Source organism: Bombus vancouverensis, chromosome 15, assembly GCF_051014615.1.
Source record: "Bombus vancouverensis nearcticus chromosome 15, iyBomVanc1_principal, whole genome shotgun sequence".
NCBI classification, from domain to species: Eukaryota; Metazoa; Arthropoda; class Insecta; order Hymenoptera; family Apidae; genus Bombus; species Bombus vancouverensis.
In genome coordinates, this window is record NC_134925.1 from 8,918,004 (window position 1) to 8,940,050 (window position 22,047).

The window sequence follows — 22,047 nt, forward strand, 5'->3', positions numbered from 1 at the left end:
TGTATTGTATAACATATTTTGAAACTTCACTGTTGCTGTGGCGAGAAATACGTAATAGGATTGTCGCGATTATACCGTTGAAAGAAATCGGTTCGAAAATGTACGTGGAAGTTACAAGATAATAATCATCGCAACCAGCTTGCTAATCACCGTTTTGTTAATCGATAGGCAGGATAAGCTCGCAGTGTTTGTACAATGTTCTGTATTAAATTTGAAACGCTTTTGCCACTGTAAATAAATAAATACTCTTAATTTAATTAAAAACCGAAAAACGTTAAAAATTTGGGTTTAATTCTAATGCGGTTCTAATAAAATTTCAGAAAAATGTTTCACGCGAGACACATAATATGTTACTAAAAAATGTTTGCAAGTGTTGGAATACTTTGTAAGGAAAGATGTCGTTGATAAAGGTAGATTAATAAATAAATAGACGATCGGGTTGGTAACACGATTGACTTTTATTACATTTTTTTCATTTTTTTTAGAACTAAATAACATAAACGCATATTCTGATTAATTCACTTTTGTTTATTACTCGTAATATTACTATCGTATTAAGAGCTATAACGATGAGGCGCGCCCCTAAAAATCGTCTTCATGCTTTATCATTTTTTTTTACTTTTTTTTCTTTTTGTTAATCCTCGTTTGTTTTTCTCGCAATTTGTGTTTCATCTCTTCCGCCGTGAAAGCCAAAAGAAACGCCGTGAATCTCTCGTACAACGTAGGAAGAGGAAAGCTCGATTATCCATCTCTTTTCTCCTTTTTGATTTTATCCCCGCTTCGTTTCTCGTTTCGTACAAGCTTTCGACTCTGATTCGTGGCTGTCGCCTCCTATTTGATACTTGAAATTTTCTTTCCTTTCTATCGAGAAGAAAGATCGACGAGTGACGCGACCTAAAGAAGCCTCGACTCCTTTTCTTTTCTTCTGTCGTCGTTTCAAGGGTCAAGAGGAGGGACGAATAGAGAGTATAGGACTCTATGCATTTTTTACGCGTAACCAAGAGCCGAGACCATGCCCAGGGATTGGTTTGACGGGGGATGCTCACGGGTACAGCTACGAAATCGTGTGTCCTGTCGTGTCGTATCGTGTCGTGTTCCTGCATGTGTGTGAACGATGCCTGTGATCTGTGTTCGCACCTCTATTAACCTTTTATTTGGCACGGGCAAACGTTTTACCTATTTGAAAATTTCACACGCCTACTCATCAATCTCCGAGATCGATTTTCCGTGTATGTACGTTATCCGTCATAATTATTCGAATTATTACTTAGTTGAATAATTCTAATCTTTCTTTAATTTAAGAATCCGAATAAAAATCTTTTAATTTACTTTTGAAGTTTCCAATTTCAAGTCGAAATTTAACAATTTAAATCCCTTTGGAGTTTAAAGTTTCTTGAACAATTTAAATTTAACGCACAATTGTTAGTCAACAATGTAATAGAATAGCGTTCAACGTTTCTATAAATAATCGTAGATAAAAATAGAAAAACGCTCGTAATTGAAATTAAACGAAACACGAAGGATGTATCGTTCGAATAATTATTCGGTACTGTACGTTAACCTTCGAAGAAATCTCCGTGGTGAAAGAAAGATTTCGATTATCACACAGGGAATAAAATGCCGAGACGGTTTATCGAAATGGCAAAAGAAACGATTTAAAAGGAATCTTCTTGCGTTTTTCTTTTTCGCGTAGTCGTTTAATTCGCTAAATAAACGGTTAACTTTCATGTGCACAGGGTACGTGTACGTATGTGTTTATGTAACGTGTGAATAAGTGGTCGCTTAATATCTAGGTTACTTTATTTTTATATCAATGTTTATGTGTATATATATTATACATGATCTAACAACAATATATAATATTATCATCATCATCCACCATCCGGCGTTACTTATTCTCTTCTTCGCATGTTACATTAATATTTCATTCTTAACAATCAACCCATTCGTGTTCCAGTGATTCAGCCGCTAAGCGTTCTATAACTCATACAAGAGATCTTTTACTATTCCCCTCTTCGATGCTATTCTTCATCGTACGTTCTCCGCGAACCCGCTTTTCTTATCTGCCGAGCAAGCTTCGTGCGATTTTTGGGCATTTCGAACGACTCCATATGCCCTTCTCCTTCCTCTCAATTTTCTCTTTATTTTATTCCCTTCTTTCCACCACGTTTAACCGTTCCTTTTACATCGTTCCTCTATTTTCGGTGCAACTCTACACGATTAACGATTACGATAATTATTGGTCGTTGCATGCAGCTAAAAGTGCTTCGCATCTTCGAACGTCGAAATATAAAATTACACAGAGATCGATGTGTGAACGTACGCGTCGCAATTACAGAGTTTCGAGTTCGAGGTTGAGAGTAACATATTTTCATACCTTTTTTTTTTGGATTTTTTTTTTCATTTTTTCTATTTTTTCGTGCCGATCGTAAGAAGGAACATCGACGAGATGGGCATCGATGTTTCCGTCCTTTTCGTTTCGTTATCGCGCGGTGTGCTTGTGTAACTCTGATTGTTAAATACATATACAGTGTCTGATGTGCGTGTGTACGCGAGTTTTTCTCTAATCCTTTTTCAACTTCCTCTTTTTTTTTTTTATTTTGTTGTTGTATAAGAAACGTATAACATTAGTAATTATAGGCATCTATAGTATTGCTTCTCGATTCAACGAATTTACGAAGATACCGGGCACGGTACAGGTGTGATCTACGTACACGTCGCGATGTCGCAACACGGTCAAACAAGCTGTTACTCGAATCGCCGGGAATAACGATCGAAAAATAGAATGCGCGCTTATTGCAGCCTCTTTTTTTTTTTGCGTCGTGCGCTCGTTCCTAGAGCGAGTCAGCCGATTCGCATTTTTATCTCCATTTTTAAGGGAAATTTCGAACGACCTTAGGTCTCGAGCGACACCAACATTCAATTTGAGTCGGGAGTCGCTTTGTCTAAATTATTCACACGCTCGCCGCCGGTAACATGGAAACGGTTTGAAATTTTTTGCCAACAAGAATTTATAGCATCTGCGTAAAGTAAATTGGATTTAGCGTCGGAGAGAATGTCGCTTTCTATGCGACGAGACCATCCTTTGGCGATTAGCGTGTAATATAATGGAGTTTTGCAGGATCGAGCGACAGCCAGTACCGTGTTCACGGAATCTCTATCCAAAAAATCGCACAAGTCCGCTCGAAGATGGTGGTACACGAACCTCTCGTCGAATGGCAGCTGCTGAAAAGTACCGTTTTTCGTGTGTATCTTTTCGCCTCGGGACTCTCCAATTATCGAAGCTCTCCCTTTCTCTTTCCCTTTAACGTCGTCTTCGTCTTTGTTCTGCACTCCCTTGTATACAAAGCTAACGACTACTTACTTAACATCGTGATTTTCTCCTGTCTTACCTTCTATCTTTATTTATTTACCTCTTTTTTTTCTTTTCGAACGTTTCTCCGTGTGTAGGTGTTACGTGTGTTTGAACGGTATTTTCTCTCGCTTAGTTCGTACTTTGTTTCTTGTGAACGCATTGAAAAAACACACGTGCGAACGCGTTTTACATTATGCAATCGTCTCGTCGTCGAGATCATCGTCATAATGTAAGAGATCATAACAATAGTACGTTGATTTAACGATAAGTTATCATTATTACTTTATAATGCGTTGTGTCGTTGTCTCTGAATAAGTCAAGTCGGTTCTTCCTCGCGAGTTACGCCGGTATTAATCTCCTCTGTCCTCGAACTTCGGGACACACCTTCCGTCCTCGCCTTCTGCTTCCTTACGGATTTCCCTGGCTCGAGCAAAAATCGGACGCTCGAATTGGAAAATTGGGACGCGAACGGTGTCCCGAGCTTCCAGGAGACACGGTTAACATCTCGTCTTCCGTTCATCCTTTTCGCTTGACGCGGTTACGTAGAACGAAACCATCACGAAAACTTTCTCGGTTATACTAAACGCGGGTCTAGGTTATACGCGAGACTATGTACATAGAGAAAAGAACGTTACATTTGTCGTATAATCTTAAACGTTTCGGCGCATATCGTACCTAACGCGTTACATTCTTTCTGATTTCTTCGGTTTGTCCTGCTTGAAACACTCGCCCGATAATTAAGTACCTAAGAAAGGTTCGTCAACTATCTTTTACATAATAATTGCACGCGTGTCTCGTTTCGACGGATCAATTGTACTTTGCTAGCGAGTACTACGATATTATACTTTCTAATTACAGTCAGATTTACCGAGATCGTCAATTACCAGCAACTTTCGTTGGCTCATCCGTCTCTTTGATAGAACGCTACGTTCGAGGGTGTCACGTCGAAAACAGACACGAGTCGCTAGATTCTCTTTTTTTTTTCTTTTTTTATTCAATCCTTTGTTCATTTTTTTTTTATCTTCACGATTACGATCGTCTATGAAACACGAATTAAGTAGATTTAAGTATTCGTTTATATCACTTGCCACGTGCCGCTTTACAGGCTTAGGGTGGCTTCAGGTAAAGGATGCGAAGGATAGAGCGATAAATCGCCTAGAATCGTGCGATGTTAGGTGCGTGTGCAAAGTGGAAGTGGAAAAACACTCGTTAAAGGGAATTAAGGAGATCGAAGATCAACAGTTCCGTACCAATGGAAAAGATCAAAAGAATCAAAGAACAAGAGAAAGTCTGGAGAGTATTCACGCGACTGATACATTTTCTATTTCTCTGAAAATCCATTCTCCGTTCTTACTTCCTTTTTATTTCTCGGACCGCGTTATTTTTCCTTCGATATAGCGAGAATCACAGAAGATTGTCACGCGTAGATTATGTTTTAGCATATCTCCGGATTACTCTTGTCTCGTTGGTTTCGAACACCGTCGAATTTTACCTTTCGAGGGGAACTGTACTTTTTCGTCTATCGCGTTTCAACAACTTGTGTTCGTGTTTTGCACGCATACACGCGACAACTGGTGGATGAACGTTTACGCTGGTGAAAAATCGTCGGTAAATGGCCTGAAGCAAATTTCACGGATTATCGAATACAAGAATACGCGAAGATCTCTCGCAAACGAAAGTTTGAAATATAAATTGAAAGTTTTATAGGAACTTACACTAAGTCGTTTCAAGTGAAATGGCCGATTTCTTAACGTTGAAAATAATATTAATCGTATTACGATTAAACGTACTCAATGTAAAAGGAAGCTATGATTATGGCAATTAAAATCATTAACCGATCATCGTTGAGAATATTTCGGTTCATTCATTATATTTATATTTAACGATCTAAATCAAGAAGTTTAAAGTTTTACAAAGAACGCACTCGAATTTCGATTTGACACACGATCTGTCTTCGACGAAGTATCGTGTTGCATTTAATTAGCGTGAAATTTAAAATTGAATAACAAATGTCACGTATGATATATCATATAAATATAACGTATCATATGAATCATATATAAACGTCAAAATTACTTAACGACACTTTTAGCCGCTACCAATGAAATCAGCCATTTCACGTACGGCAACCGAACAGAAAATTATCTTTGACACAGTGTGCTAAGCATTGCTTACGCTTAAATTAAACTACATCGAATTAAATGGCACAGAAAGCTTTTAATCGATCGTTGAATCTTACACAGAAAGCTTGAACAACGTGTAACGCAATATGTACGTATAAGGGAGAAGAAAGGAAAAAAGACGAACTACTGAGACTAAAGCGTCAACATTGACTAGACAGTACATCGAACAACGTTTTATGTCGATCACATCGAGAAACAACAACGACACACGACATTAATCAACAGTAACGGTTACGACAGTAAGATATTATGTTTTTTTTTGTATTCGTTTTATTTGTTCGTTTTTACGTGACACATGCATTAAGTAGTCGTGACTTCAAAGAGAACAATCGAGCGTAGCGTAGGAGATACATCGAGCAAAGGGGCTATGAGACGACAGGCGGAGAGAAAACTTGTTACGATCAAAAGATGAGAGCAAAATAGTAAGAGCAAGAGAGAAAGAGAGAGGGAGGGAGGTACAGAAATAGTTAAAGAGAGCGTGGGGAATAGGAAAACAGTCTATGAGCTATACACTGCTGTCGTTCGAAGTTGTCTGGCTAACTCGATGTCCAATTAATTATTTTTTCTCCTGTTAATCGTAATCATAAGAACGGTCTGTCTCTAAAAACATTTCGCTTCGAGCTACGCTGAAACCCGTCTTCTTCTACACCGAAATCGTGCTTTCCATCAACTGGTTATTTAACTTGGTGTGTTCACGTTTGTATCGAAAATTCGCCACAAGAAAGAGAAAAAAAAAACGAAAAGAACGTACGAGCATATATATTCTCTAGAATCAATATAGATAATATAATGTATACATCTTTGGGTTAATAATCGAGTAATTGACTTCAAGTGTATATCAAGTAGATCGCGCAGGAGGATTAGAATATGCGAGACAGGTTATTATTTCTGTTGAATTCGGTCGGTTCAGGATGCCTGGACGCGGAGGAAATGGGCGCAGTTTGAAGGAACAAGGAGGATTAGGGTAAAATCGTTCTAGGTACTTTTAAAGCGTTTCCATATAGTGGATCGATCGGTTACAGAGAGAAAGAATGCGAGTCTGCGGATCTTCGAAAATCATCGCGATATGTCGCACTATAATCTTCTGTACTTTCTTCGTCAGCGTTCGGCTCAGGTAGCAAAATACACGTTCTAGTTTGAACTCTATCTTTGGTCGAGTGATCCTCGAAGATCTCACGCGTGATAAGAGAAGATCCAACCAACGACATCGACATTGACATCGACAGACAAGAGAGAGGCAGGTAGCATGCACGTTGAGACACGAGACAGACTATACGTCAAGTACATTCAGATTCGAAGCACGTCCCGTCCGCTTCGCGTTCGTTTCTCGGTTGTCTCGTTCCGCCGCGTTCGACGATTAAAATTCGCCGTGGCTTCGCAAAAAGGCGCGATCGATATAACGTCTCCTCGGTCATTCTTTTTATTGAAAACGATTAAGGTAAAGGGAAAGAGAGAAGAAAAAAAGAAAAACAAAGGAAGGCATAAAATCGAATCTGTGTGCTCGTTCGCGCCAGCCTTAAGTCTCCGCTGAAACTTCTCTCGTAATTCTCGTCGAAGGGATATACAGCCGAACACTGGAAACATTGGAAAAGTTGTCGGTTTGTCTTTCGCGGACGAACAGATGCCAAGAGGTATTTTACGACATTGAGACAGGAGAAAGTAGCGGAGCGCGCGGCGATTTTCCAAAAGTTCGGACAGCAAGCAAGGAAGCTGTTCGTTGAATTCCTTCCCGCCGCGATTAGTTCTTTCGTGCTCGTTTGGAGAATTTAGCGATCGAGAAATCGCTTGGTTCGAGGAAAATCGATAACGACACTACCGATTTGCGTCGTTATTCGTAAATAATTATATAGTTGCCGAGGCAGTATGCCGCCGGATAAAATAGCGGAGCGTTAAAAGTTTGGAAATTTTTAATATCGTAAATTATTCTTTGCTCCCATTCACCCGAGATTCGAAGTTCGAAAAAGTATCGACGATATTATCGAATTTCGAGGAAAGTTTCTGGCAAAGTTAAGGCTGGCGTGCTGGCCTTTTCGATGGTCGAATTTGCGTCGCGGAGTTTGGCAAACGGGAAAGATCCGCGAACGTGCTTGCGGAACGACTGATAATCGTCGACTAGAAGAGCCGCGTTACGTTTATACATCGAGAAACAGCAGAGTGCACATAGAAAGCTGACATGCGTTCGTCTCTATAGCAAAACGTTTGGACAGAAGGCCTTCCGACTTCTCATTTTCGACTGACGTTTAAGTTGCCTTTTCTTTTTCAACTGGGACGCGGTCCTAGATGTAACACACTTATCTCGATGAGACGAGGAAAGCTTTTTCCAATCTTTCCTCTTCTCCCGTCGGATCCTGCTTCATCTGCTTCTTTCTAATTTCTCTTCGTCCGAGCAATTGGAATTCTTTTTTTTCCCGACACCCGATGGATCTTTCCTCGCGTGTATCGCGGCATATCGTCGAGAAATGTTTTCCTAATCCGAGTGATCAAGTATGATAGAGCGCGTGTTAGGAGAATATATCGCGAATTCGCAAAGAAATCAGAGGATAGCTGTTGCTTCAGAGTCAGAATCAATTGAGAGATTTTGAGAAGACTCGATAGATAAGAAGAAGATGTATAAGAATATATAGATCGGTACCAGAACGAGGAACGATATCGAACATAAAAAAAGTACACTTTCGTATCATCTCGTCACTCATACAAAAAACGACGTCACGCGTTAAATGGCACGTTCTTCCTCTTCGTGCTTTCATTCTCCGTCGCAGCTTCGTCTGGCATTATCCGCCCTATACATATACCAACTCAGAACGTTTTACGACATATACGCAAGAATCTATGTTACAAGATACATTTTAATTTAAACAGAGTTATCCTCTCAGTCTCTTCATTAAACGTAGATCTTCCGATCGAAGGAACAAGAAACGTTTGCTTGCTCGACGAAATGTTTCCTTTATACTTTTCCTCCCCCTGTTTCCAATTAGTCTCTAAGTATATCGCAATGGTATCGTGCGTGAGCATTTTTTAGTTTCTTGTTAATTCTGTATATGTATAAGGCTCGCGTTACTTGCCGGCAGTCGATGCTCTGTCCATCCCGTCCATCATCGTTTACGCGTCGTCCATCATGCACAACGTGTTTGTCGCGGACGAACAAGCACGATGAAAGACCGGTGAACCGCTTCGAGAAAGGATGAAACAATGGCTACTTTGCTCGAACGTTTCCGGCGGTAACACCTGAAAACTCCTTGCTAAGAACAGTCTCGATCGTCGAATCGCGACACTTCTCTATCCTGTTCTAAGATCGTTCACGAGCGAACATATAAATCAGTTTTCTCTTCCTTTCTCTAACAATTAACCTACTATATAATTACACTCGATAGAAACGCACCGTATAAACGTGAAAGAAAGGCATTTCTTTAGTACTTTTTTTTTCTTTTTTTTTTCTTATTTGTTTGCATTTAAACGCGAGAGTCAGTGCTGCTCGATTCGTCGAGCTATTCTTAACGAAGCGCACATGTTAAAATGTTTTCTCGTTTTGTCGATTTTTTCCGTTTTTTCTTTTTTTTTCTTTTTTTTGGTCTAATAACCACTTTATATTTTTTCGTCACTTTTGTCGGCAATGTGTCTCCTAACTAATTGTCCCTAAGAATCGCTCAGGTGTTACGCGTTTCGCTACGGATCGATCGCGATCGAGCTATATCGCCGAGAGGTAATCGGAAAAAATTCGAATTTGGACGGAAGGGAGAGCAAGGGCCGCCGGTTACTCTTGTTTTTTCTCATTACTCGTTTCCTATGTTAATTCTTTTTTTTTCTCTTCGTTTCTCTCTCTCTCAGCAATCCATCTCCGTCTTGCGTTCAGCTCTTGGTCTCTTGACTCTAGTTTCTCGTGGCCCTCGATCCTTGTCTTAACTTGTTTCTAAATATAAACATTTAATGGCAACAATAATAAGAACAATGACCGCGGTAATAAACTATGAGAATAATTAATAACTCGAATAATAATAATGACTCCCTCCTTTCTGATCTCCTTGTTATTGAACAGCCGTCGAACGAACTAGTGACTACGTAACTCTGCTACCGGTAGTTTCCTTTTTTTTTTTACCACTATTCGAAAAATTCACTAGAAACTTAGGTACTAAGTTTTTACGTCTTTTTTTTTACTTCTTTCATTTTTCTTATTTATATATATATAATATATTTCTTTATTTATATTTATATATATATATAGGTATATTTATATGCACGCGCCCTTCGACTCCTCACGTCTCATTTACGCCATGATATTCGTACGATATCCGAAGAGACTTTGATCGATCCAATCATTTTCCTTTCTCTTCTTCTTCTCTCTCTCTCTCTCTCTGTTTTTTACGTTCCATCTTATTTCTTGCCGAGATTTCTTTCCGATATTTCATTTTCTTTCTTCGAGTCGTAACGCATATACGAATTCTCACGGATCTTATACTTTGCATTTTCTCCTTTTCTTAACTTCGATCGTCTCTGTCCTTCTTCCTTCTTCGAATCGTAAGGCGTAAACGAACTCTCGCCGATCTCGTACTTCCTACGTTCTCACGTCTGCCGCAGTTTTCTTTATCCCGTCATCGTCCTCGTTTAACATCGTCCCCGTCTTCCTCGTTTCTTTTCCCTATGAATTTTCATGCGTAATGCCTCTAGTAGATCCTCTTCGTTTGTATCGATTCTGAAATTCCTCTGGATTCGTCGCTTCACCATCGACATCCTAGATCCTCGCCGAGCTTCGAATCTCTAGATCGTCTCGACTTGCTTCTTGCCCTGCCTGCAATTTCCAAGATCACTCGAGTCAATTAACAACGCTATCGACGATGATCTCTCGAATTTAATCCGTCGAATTCGTCTCGTTCCATCCACTCGTTCTCAACGATGACACGTCCTTCTCACACGATGGCAATGTTGATCGAAGCTCGTAACTCTTCTCTTGTTTGGTCGATGCGCTCGTTTCTGAAGATCGTTCCGCGCGTACCCTCGTAGAAAATCTAATTCGATGGTCGTTGGAGGACCGAGGACGGGCGATGGGCGTTGGTTGCGGTGTCTCGAGCGATTGTCGCTTCTCTCGACGCTCTCTAAGGGACGACTGGCCAATTCGAATCCCGAATCGATCTACGCTCGAACAACACGACGACGACGATTACGACGGCAACGACGACGACGCTGGTAGTGAGTTTCCGTATCGCTCTTTCCTTTCGCTTCTCCAATAACACGTCAGATCTCGCTCGTTCTCTTCCTCGTGATGTCGTAGGGGCTGAGAGGCGGATGCGGCTCTGGTAGCACATGATGCACCACCCTCCTTACCGACCGCTTCAAGGGTGTAGGTAGGCTTATTGGAGATCGCATTTACCTTCCAGTACTTGCGCTTTGATCTCTTGTATATGCGTGTCTAACGCGTTCTTGATTTCTGGAACAAACGAACGTTCATGTATTATATTGTATATATAGCGTGTCGCAAGATACGTGGCGGATATTTGTAGGATTTATTCTAGATATCAATGAAAGCGATGAAAAGAGTTCACGCACAAAGATGTCGTTCCAGGCTTGTCTTTCAAGTTGTAAACGATTTCACTTTACGCTAGAAGTATACTCGTATCGTTGAATCAGATGACGAATCTCTCTATCTTATTCATACTTCGTGAGTAGAATTTCAAAGTCTGCCGCTTTACGTTTCGTGGATACGCTTTTTATGTTTAATAAAATTTGAGTATTGCATATGAATTATAGACTTTACGTTAGCTTGTAGTTTTGCGTTTCATACAGCGGAGAATAGAAGAAAGTTTAGAAAATAAGAAATATGGAACGACATCATAAAACAACAACGAATAAGTACAATATGTATATCATAGAATAAACGACTATTACCAATACGATAAAAAAATCTTTAATAAAAAAGTTTCTACAATTCACGGTGTATCGTTTTTAAACTTTCTTTCATCCGCAACTGTACGCCAGTTACTTCTTACTTTCGTTACACGAAATACCAAGTTAAACGATACTCCATCGCATCGTTTTACTATCATTGACATTTGTCCAATCGCGAAACAGGTATAATAATTATCGTAAGATTTTTGATAGTGCGAGGGTGTACAGTTTCACGAGGTATCCTCTTGGCATTGTACTACGATTTCCGATATTCTCTGTATTTTATTCAGCCCCGTGTATAAATGAGTATGCGTGCGCTACAGTGTCCCAGTTTAGTTACAAAAGAATGGAAAAACGCAAATGAACGACTACACGGCTGAAAGTTGGCTGGCAGTTTTTCAAGCTCTCTCAATTACAAGACATCGATTTCGCCGTGAAACTGAACGAGGATCGTGGCATGCGACCGGCTTCTGTTGAATTTACTCAGAAACCGAGTGGAGGATTACAGTTGTTTGATTTCTAGCCAAGGCTCGTTAACCCTTCATCGATCATCCCTTGCCGTGTCTGAGCGCCACTGCATTAATTCGTCAGGCAGCTCCACTCGGTGAACGTGTACCGTGAATTTGTAGCTTCTCGTTCTTAACCCCGTTCCATGGCCATGGTTTCCCTGGCCAACCTCTTCGCGAAGGGTCGTGTGTACAGAGTGTGATGAGCGAATGCAATTGACTCGTGTACATACTTGTAATCTCGTCCTCGTCTTCCGCCTCGGCTTCTGCAGCCAATTCCTCTGGCGTCTTCTTCTTGCGCATCAAAGGATTCGGCTCTTCTTGGGTCATTTCTTGTACTTCTTCTCGCTTCTTTATGTTATACTGAAACGGAAAAACGAGAAGCGAGTGAACAAAAGGTGGATTACCGGCTACAAAAGAACGCGTTTGTACTTGGTGAAAAAACTCGCGACACACGTAAGCTTTCCTTTTATCTTTTCGCCTGACAAAGACTTTTCAATTAAGGAGGTACCGAAAAATCGAAATCTTTTAAACAGTACTTTTAATATTCCAGAGGTGTGGAATATCGTACGAAAGTCCTTTTCATTTATCTTATTATTTCACGAAGACTTTCTCATTAACAAGATACATAAGTCTTGTACGTTTATGTATCGTTTTAAGTTTCTCGAAGCTTTCAAAAGGGATTCCACTTGCGAACGAAGAAATTGAGAAAATCGAGTAAAATAGAATGTCGAGTCCAGTTCGACGTAGAGATCTTGCAACTATTTGTAAGAAAAGTTGCCAAATTTTATTTATGCTTAAACGTCTGAAGGTGTAGCCTCCCAATCGATTAAAAAATAGACTATAGAGATAGTAATATACGTTTCACCAAGTCGGAGCACGAATTCGACAAGTTTTACGAGTCACGTAACAAATGCTCTTCGCTCGATATCTGTTGGGTCGTCGTTTAAATCCTATTCTACGTTAATCCTGATCCACGTCCGTCTGCGTAGTTAAACGAAACGTACTTACACGAGCGTTTACGATGGATGATCTTCAAACGAAACAACGTTTCGTACGAACGTTCGGTCTGTGTTTTGTTTTGCTATTGACTTTCTGTGAAGCAAGCGGAGAGGAAACGCGCGGGACCCGTTAACGAGTATTCCGGTCAGATTTTCTTTGACGCGATAGACAGATACCTTTGACCAAAGTGCGAGAAGCTCAGTCGCGAAGTTTTCTCGATCGAAGTTGGCGCACCGCTACGTAGCCACGTTGAAGACACTCGACGACAGTATATTTCCAAACTTCGCTAACAAGAAAGTTGTAGTAACGCGACGAAGTAGCCGAGAGCGACAACCTTTCTTTCAGACTTTAACATCGAAAGCGTTTTAAAGGAGGTGTCATCCCCTCGTGCCTCGAATTTAATGAACAACGACAGCCACAAAAACATCGGCGACGTAAAAAGTTATCTCACGACCAAATATCGATTTATGTGCGATCCTATCGAGAAGCCTTTGGCTGTTCCCATTAATTTACAAGGAAACACCGCGAATGGCCCTGGATGACTTCTATTTGGACGGAACTTTTCCTGTACATTTTCCGTAACTTTAAACTTGCCATAAGAGCATAAATATCCGTCTAGTCGTGACTTCTGTCGCCGCGAATATCACATGTCGTATTGTCAGCGATATTTCGAGTCGCGACGCTAGTATCATAAATCGAAAACATTGTCTGCTGACATTTTCTAATAACTGTCATTTGTTGCCGTTCACGATCTTTGCTTTTACCATTTCCACAGTCACGGTGGCATGAAATCGGAATGGTCAGATTACGGAAGAATCGTTTTCGGACAATCGGCTTAAAACTCAAACAGTCAATCGCGTCCATCACACGGAGCATCGACGCGCGGCTATTAGCCAGCTCTCACGCAGTGTTCCGTAATCGTATTAGCTGGACAATTTCAATCTCGGCTTCGTATCATCGAATCTGCCTCATGATTTCGAGGATCTGCAACAGGAGATCGGCACGTAACAACATACCCGCGCCGCCGTACCCCTATTTACACTAGATTGTCTAGTTGCATCGAACCGCAATGACGGCTGCACCCACTCGCTACCTAGCTACATGCAGCGAGTAACTCAGCTTTGTATCCACGCCACTCTTGTCGGCAGACAATGAGCCCGATTGCGGTACAAGCCAGACACGTGATCGGCTGTACGGGTGCCGGTTGCCTCTATCGTGGCATTGTAACCGACCGTGGAATACGCGTATTGCGGCTATATCTACAAACACTATAAATTCTCCGTCTGTTTCGTTGTTGTTCTCCGTTGTTCGGCCCTCTCGTTTCCCTTTTTGCAAAGGCTTTTCGCGTTTTGTCCCGAGTCTCGTATCGCTCTTTTGTTACCGCGCCATGCGACTACACGCGTCTTTCACTAGACGCGCTGTCCGATTCGATATCGTTGTCACGAGGGATTTTTTGCGAAAAACTTTGCCCAATCAAAATTCAGACGCATATTTTACTGGCTGTTCTGCTACGAAATAATAACAAATTGGAATTCATTTTTCTGTAACATTTATCATTGGAATCTTACGGGAAGAGATGAAATTCCAGGGCTGTAAAGGTTTCGCCTTACTTAGATATTCTGTTTCACTCGGTTTTCTTCGATTTCAACGTATAAAACCTTTTCTTTTGTATCATAGCGTGACTCGATAGAAGTACGTCGACGTGAATACGCGATTGGTTAGGAAATGTGAAAATGTGATAAGAAACGAAGTGTTTGAAATCATATCGACCAGCAACGTCTCCAGGTAACACTGAATTATATTCGCTGGGAAAAGCTAGTTTATTTCTTGCCTCATATCCGCAGATCCAATATAACGGAATAGTTTATTCTATTTTATCGAAAGTACAATAAAATGAAATTGTAACCACGAACAATGCACGGCTTTCTCTCTTATTTTCAATCGGTTCGACAATTCCACTCCCCATACTTCTAATCGTATCTTGTCCCTTTGTATCTCGCGTCTCGTACGTGTAGAAATCTCGTAAGGTGGTTTCACAGTGGTGAACACAGTGTACATATAAATATGTATCGACTTACGCAGTTTTCTTCGAACTCGAGTCACAGAACTAAAATAACGCACCTAAACACGAGCAACGAAAGTTTACAGGTCGATTTACAGAAAGATTTTCGCGACATTTTCGAACAAAAGTAGCAGTAGTCTGACAGTGGTGGTTCGACCGTACCACGAGGGCGGAGGGACGAGTATATTTAGAAATAGGAAAAGTTGATTGGGTTTATTTAATTGGCGTAGTAGAAATTCGGTTTACTCTGGGCTAACGGGTATTGCCGATAAATCTGTCTCTCTTTGTTTTTCCGCTGTTCCGTTCCATTAGCAACGCGGCCGTTCGTAATGGGTGTACAGTGGCGCGTCCCAGGCACCGTGAAGCCGCGCGAAGGAGACAGATAGCGCGTGTACAAACGGCGGTCCAGTCTCCCAACGATGTCAAATGTGATGCACCGATCCTGACGTTAATTAATGCTTCTCGACACGCACCGCGCGCCTCTGCGATACAACGTTTACGAGCGCGTCTCACGTGGAATTTCAAATTCGTGACGTTACGTTTGCGTCAAGGAACGCCTTTTAATTATCGGCCCCTGCCTCTCGACTCTCTGGTTTTTTTTAATCCTAAAAGTTGAGCAATCCCAGGGACTCGTAACACTTTGCATAATTGCGACGCACTCGCGCGTATCACGGCCGGAAGTCTTCAAACGTTCTTTCGCCACGGGTGCTACGTTCTGTGATTTGTATGCTCGTGTTGGATGGCTGCATCTGTATGTGTGTCCTAGACGCATCTGCAAGCCACGTCGCATTGCGACATTTTTACCCAGCACATTTTTAGTAACCGGTTTCCTTGTTAAAAACTAGTTCAAGAAGCGTTACGCCGTATGTCTAATGGTATGTTTTGGTTATAATATGACGTACTGGTTCAACGATACGGAGTTAGAAGTTCGAAGTGCGTACGAATGCTAAGTTCAGCACGTTGCCAGATCCGTTGTTACGTGTATGGTAAGTATGTGTACGTATAAAGATGTACACAGAAGATGTGATAATTATCCGAGATTATTAGGAAAACGATTGAATATCCATCAATATAACGACATACACACTCGTTGATAAGTATTACGACATCTGCTAATGCAGAACGTGGTAATTAATCTGGCAATTAATTAAACGAATTAAATAGGAGATTCATAGCAATTTGGTGAAAATTTACGGATAATAAATATAAGGAAGCATCTAATGGTACAAACGTGGATATCTACCAGTGACGAATCGGTATTTTTTAATAAGACGATGACTATGAAAAAGGCGAGAAAGCTTGGTTTTACGTAAAGTAAATGGATTTTCGCGAAACCAGTTATATTTATGGTATCTCAACATCGTTCGATGGTAACACGTGTTCGTAACAGCGGAAACTTTGCGAACGTTGTCAAATCCCTAGTTCGCAATGTTGTCTAGCTATCTTGTTACAGCATTAGTATTCGCGCAGTTTCTGTCTCTCACAATCAGCCTAATTGTCACGTGACGGTGCGAGCGCGGTACAAGCATCGCTGGTTACGAAGCAAACGCAACTATTTGTAAATTGTTCGTTGTTGAATCCCGGGGGGGAGGGTAACAGTCGAACCACGTTTCCATGTGTATTTCGAGCACGACAGAGGCGAAAGATCGATTTTTCGTTGAACGGGAACAGTTTTCATTAATTACATCGCTGGAAATTACGATTTCTTTATACAAGCGTGTCACTCGCGCCGTGATTTCATTTCTAAAGGAATTCGGCGCGCAATGACATCGCGATATTCTCATCAACTTTTGTAACTGGCGAATCGCCGGTGCGTGTTCAATTTTCAATTTCTGCCGAATCATGACTATTTTTCACGATCAGCGAATATTTCTGTCGCGTTGTTCCTGTCGCCGTTCCCGTGAAAATTGAAAAAAATAAAAAGAAGGGGAAAATAGGGTGACCAATAAGTAGACCGCGGATGTTTATGCAAACTGATACCCTTACGAACACGTCTAAAGCAATGGGATCTAAGCAGAGATTCGTTTCATTCGTCGAATACTATAACGAGTACTGTGCTCTTATCGCATAAAATTTTCTATCTAGCATTTTGTTTGGTTCTCAAAAAAGAGAAAGAATATTTGTTTCCTTCGGTTTGGAAAGAGATTTTATATTCTATACAATTCTTACACGTTTGTCGCATTCTGTGCATTTTTTTTTTTGCCTCGAGGTTTTCTATAAATGCGTAAGCATTCGCAGTTTACCGATATATCATGCCATTATTGTTGTGTCACCATTCGTTTCATTTCGAGAGAAAGGGAATTTTACTGTTTAATTTTTATCTGTTGTGGCCGATAAACAATTTCGAAAGTGCCACCGATACGCATCGTTTATGATATTTTATTAATCAGTACGTTGTAATTACAGGAGTTTAATTAAATTTGATGTACCAATTACGTAAATTAATTTTCTAATTGGGCGTACGTGACTGCAACTGTGGCTACATTAAAATCTGTAATTTCACGGTGCTCTTTCTACAAAGCGAGAATTTATTGCCTGATACGTTCATTGCATGCAAAATCGGGAAAAGATGTTATGAATGCTCGTTTCACTTTGTTCGCGAAATTATCAGTACGTAACGTCGTAGTATGATATATCGTAGTTAAATAGCTAACAGTACGATAAATGTACAAATGTGCAAATGTGCAAATAATTCTCGTGTATATTTAAAAGCTGCGTATCGTTTACTTCTCATTTTATAAATATTAGCACACTTTGTAGGACGGTAGACTATGAAGAAACCATATTCAATATTATAATATTATAATCTCATCGATGCCATACAATAAGATTAAAGTATCTGTCTTGTATTTATTGATATTTCGTGTTATATATGCTACAAAAGATTCAGATTTTCTGCAGAATTCTTCGAGTTTTCAGACAGAATTTAGGCTGAAAGACTATAGAAACCAATATAGTATTATTACAGTAATTTACTATATTTCTGTAATTTCTGCAAATATACAGTTTGCGCAAATTCCACGAGATACTCGTCGATTACTCGTCTCCTCGATAATTTAGATTAATTGTCACGTTTCGCGTGAAACCAGCGAGCGTCCTAATACTTACGGACAGGAATGTACATTTTCCATTTGCGTAACGCTGACACACTCTCTAGGAATAACGCACCGATACCGATTCTGTCGTCAATGCTTTTATCGCATTATAACCGACACTTTGTAGTACAAGTAGCCTTAACTTGTTTCGACGTGCGCATCCTTAAGTACTTTCACGATGGTCCGTTGAACGTCTTAAAAGGAGTCAGCCTGACTCTATTAGGAAGTCGCCATATTGAATGCAGGGACTCCCTACTAGAGTCAATTTGACCCCAGTTAAGTTCAATCTTCTCTCTTCGCTTCTCCCGTCGTCGTTGTCTGCCGTTCTTCTTCCTTTCTCCCACGTCGACCTCGTCCGGGTTGCAGCTCGTTGTTCTTACGTTGTCAGCCGTCTTGTTCTTCGGTTCTCTACTTTCGCGGCTCTTTTTCTCCCCTCTTCTTCTTTTTTTTTTCTACCCGTTCCTCTCGTTCTTCTTCGTCAGCGTCACCTTTGACGCCCGCCAGGGTATTCGTGCTATAAACACGATATCGATCAGACGCCGGATTTTAATTATCGCGTCGAAAGCTAATTAGCTTGACACGTAGTTCGTGTCTCGCCTGATCGAGCTCCTGTTCAGAACGATATTTAAGCGTAACTCAGCTTAGAATCTAACGACAGTGGTGATCGATGCGTCGTGTCACACCTATTACGAAGAACACGTAGTGGGATACGTATGTTAGGCGAACAGATCTCATTTGGACATCTCGAGAGCAAGACGTTGCATACGCGTCGCATACAGATTGATAGATATATAGGTGGATGCAGTCGGTGACAAAAATAAGCGCATAAGTAGCGGAAGTAGGTATCGATGAAGTTTAATTAAATTGGTGATAGTGGTATACATATGTACTCACGTTCAAAAATTTGACAACTTTTTATCTTTAATAAAACTTCGATATTTGACGTACATTATGAACTTTATATTACCTCGCATTACTCGCGTTAACATTTTATACGTCAGCTACTTTTTTTGGTTATATAAAATACCAAGTTAAATGAAACTCCATCGTATCGTTTTACTGCCACGTACACTTGTCCAATTTTGAAACGAATGTAACATAAGATTTTTGAGCGATGCTGTTTACACACACTTGTAATGAATTATTTAGTGAATGATTGAAATTGATATTTCTATCTCTGTATAGGCAATGCCGTATCTAACGAAACTTCGTTAATATCTGTTTCCATTGTCTGTCCGTTTATTTTCGTGGCCGATTGAATATTCTTTATGTCAACCACTCAGCCAAGAAATTTGCCCTTGGTTTTACATCTATCCTAACTTCACGATACCAGCTTACATATTCGATACAAACTTGTTTTCCAAACTACTATGTTGTAAACCATCCAAGTTTACGATACTAACTTACACATCGAGTATAAGCTCGTTTTCCCAAAGTCAGTGATGCAAACAGTCGTACGACCGATTCAGATCTGTCGAACGGTTTTACTCCTTAAATTTTGTAATCGATGAAAATTGAAATGTTGAGGAGCGCGTGTAACTATGGGAGGAGAGTAAGTGGGAAGGAGCGAGTAACGAGAATGTAGGAGAGGGCGCGTCTGGTGGCTGATTTAAAACTTTGACTTTCCGTCAATTTGATACGTAGCCACCTCCTTTCACCCCTCCCTGCCCCTTCTGCACCCGTTTCTCAGTATTTCCATGCGATTTTATTGACACCAGTCAGTCTGGCGAAGAGACACCGGCGAAGTTTCCGTGGGTCATGAATTTGCGAAATTGGAAAGCTGTCTGTTTCTCTTCTCCCCATTTTACACTTTCCTCGTCCGTTCTTTCTATCCTCGGTCCGTTTCAGACCTGTACTCATATTCCCTGATTCGTGGATCACCGCTGAGAAAGACAACCGGCTTTTGGATATCGAGAACGTTGACGGGCTACGTGACGATATCCCAGCGTATTATTTCTTTCGCGTCCGGGCAGCATGTTTGAATTTCATAGAGACCATTGTCGAGACAGCGGTAAAAAATTTCGAATAATGCCCGTCGTCTTGCAATTTCGATTTATTGCAGGCGAATATGAACAATTTCAGAGCTACGTATAATTTTTGTTACACGGTATAATTTTTGTTATTCGTAGCGTACGCACGCTATCGTTTCTCATCGCTGGAAATAGCCGAGAAACGTATTTTTTAATCAAATTGGATATTTTTCTATATTAAATTCACAGAGATTAAAACTATACGCATTGGAATGTACGTGTGTTTTATTTTGCATCTGGGTATTGATCCGTGTATCTTTGCTATTGTCATTTTCTTGTACGCGTGTTCCAAAACGAATTCGATAAATCTTAATAATAATTTTACTAAGAAATTTCACTAAAATATAAAACTATAAACTCTAATAAGAAGAAAAATTCTCCACTGTCCTCTGCAGATAGAAGACGATAGGTTCGAGGTATTGAAAATGCAATTACAATTATTTAGTTTAATGACGGACGCAATAGAAATTACGCTACTAATTACTGGAAAACTAAGTTTTCAGCTTTTGGCGATTAAATCGGCGAATTATCAAAGAAACAGCGAAATATACTTGAACGTAAGGGAAAATATTTCAATAAAGAAATAAATTGCATTCTCGTAGAAGAAAAAAGAAACGAATGGAATGTTTTGCATAAATCCAATATTACCAGAGGAACAACAAAGAAGGAACAGTAAATAGGACAGGAAACGCGTTAACCAAGATCCTCATTGGTATTCATTAAGTTCGTTAGCATCTTCCTCTAGCGATTATCTTTGTCTTTGATCTGTTAATGTGTCTACATTTCTTTAACACAACAGGATTAGCCAACTATTCTCTGCCCAAGGTCTCTGCGACTACATTTCACCCCGATCGTACTGCGCTTGCTATTAACCGCCAGTTACGATATCGTAAATTCGTTGGCAATAAATCGCGATAATGATATGCTGTATATATATAGCAATACTTTCGCTGTTATGAAATTCAGCGAAATTTAGAAGGCAAAAGGCGCGCGATACCTGTCGCGAATCTACATAGATAACATTGTTCCTCTGCACCTGTTGGATATATTTATGCATCCATAATTCAGCTCGTTTATTTCATCGCAGCTTCGGCTTCAGCTGCCCGAGCTTGCAACCCATTTTTTATACTTGCCTGGCACGCGACCCGCATTATCGGACGTGTTTGTGTTTCGTTGCAAGTCTTACGATTAATCATCGATTTATATTCTCAAAGTCGCTTCGCTATCGCTAGTTGAATTTTTGAATATTCATGGAAAGCACGAATCGAAATACAGTAGAAGCACGATTATCGGAAAGCCAACACGAATGTCACGAACGTAGCTGATCTGCACGATTAGGCAGGAATTTTTGTATTCAGAAATATTTTCGCGTAATCAATTTATGTAAATACCGAAATGGAATATCAAATATGATAATGATACGACGACAGAGATTCAGATAATTCGGAGATTATTCGTTCGACTTTGTCAATAATACACTGGTTACATTTTTGAAGAATATTTATCAATTGATTAATCGATGTCTACCAATCGGTATCACGTGGAAAGTAAAAGTGTTACGTGCTTATCAATATTGGATACTTTACAAGTTTGATAAATTTTAAAGGACAGGGGCAAGATTTCTGAATATGTCGATATACGTCGTTATTATTATTATTTGTGACTTTGAATGGTGGTACATGGTGATGAAATTTGTCCAATATTTAAAATTTACAACGAAGTAAAATGGAATAAAATAAAAGAAAATAAAATAAGGTAAAAGCGAGCTTCGCGATTTCTGCAATTGCGACGAACAATTTCAAATACAATGGTGCGCTTTGCTCGTGACTGCACGGGAATCGCGTGCTCGCGTGTTATGAACATTAAAGTAGTTTCACCGATTACGGTCCTATCGAAACGTAAAAAAGGCTCGTATCTCCTTGGCTCGCGATTCAGAA

General features: G+C 40.2%; 1 protein-coding gene and 1 long non-coding RNA gene across 3 annotated transcripts in view; one reads left to right on the top strand and one right to left on the bottom strand.

The window, feature by feature from the left end:
- The window catches only part of LOC117166247 (uncharacterized), a 185,653-nt gene that overhangs the window by 14,566 nt on the left and 149,040 nt on the right, over positions 1–22,047 (top strand). The gene's annotated exons all lie outside the window — the stretch shown is intronic.
- cpx (synaptic transmission protein complexin) overlaps positions 440–22,047 on the bottom strand; it is a 326,307-nt gene continuing 304,699 nt past the window's right edge. For both annotated transcript variants that reach the window (XM_033350043.2, XM_033350044.2), the window contains 2 exons: positions 12,155–12,284; positions 440–10,957 (listed from right to left, as the gene is read on the bottom strand). In XM_033350043.2, the coding sequence (XP_033205934.1) occupies positions 10,881–10,957; positions 12,155–12,284 (207 nt within the window). In that variant the 3' untranslated portion in view covers positions 440–10,880. The remainder of the gene's footprint in view (positions 10,958–12,154; positions 12,285–22,047) is intronic.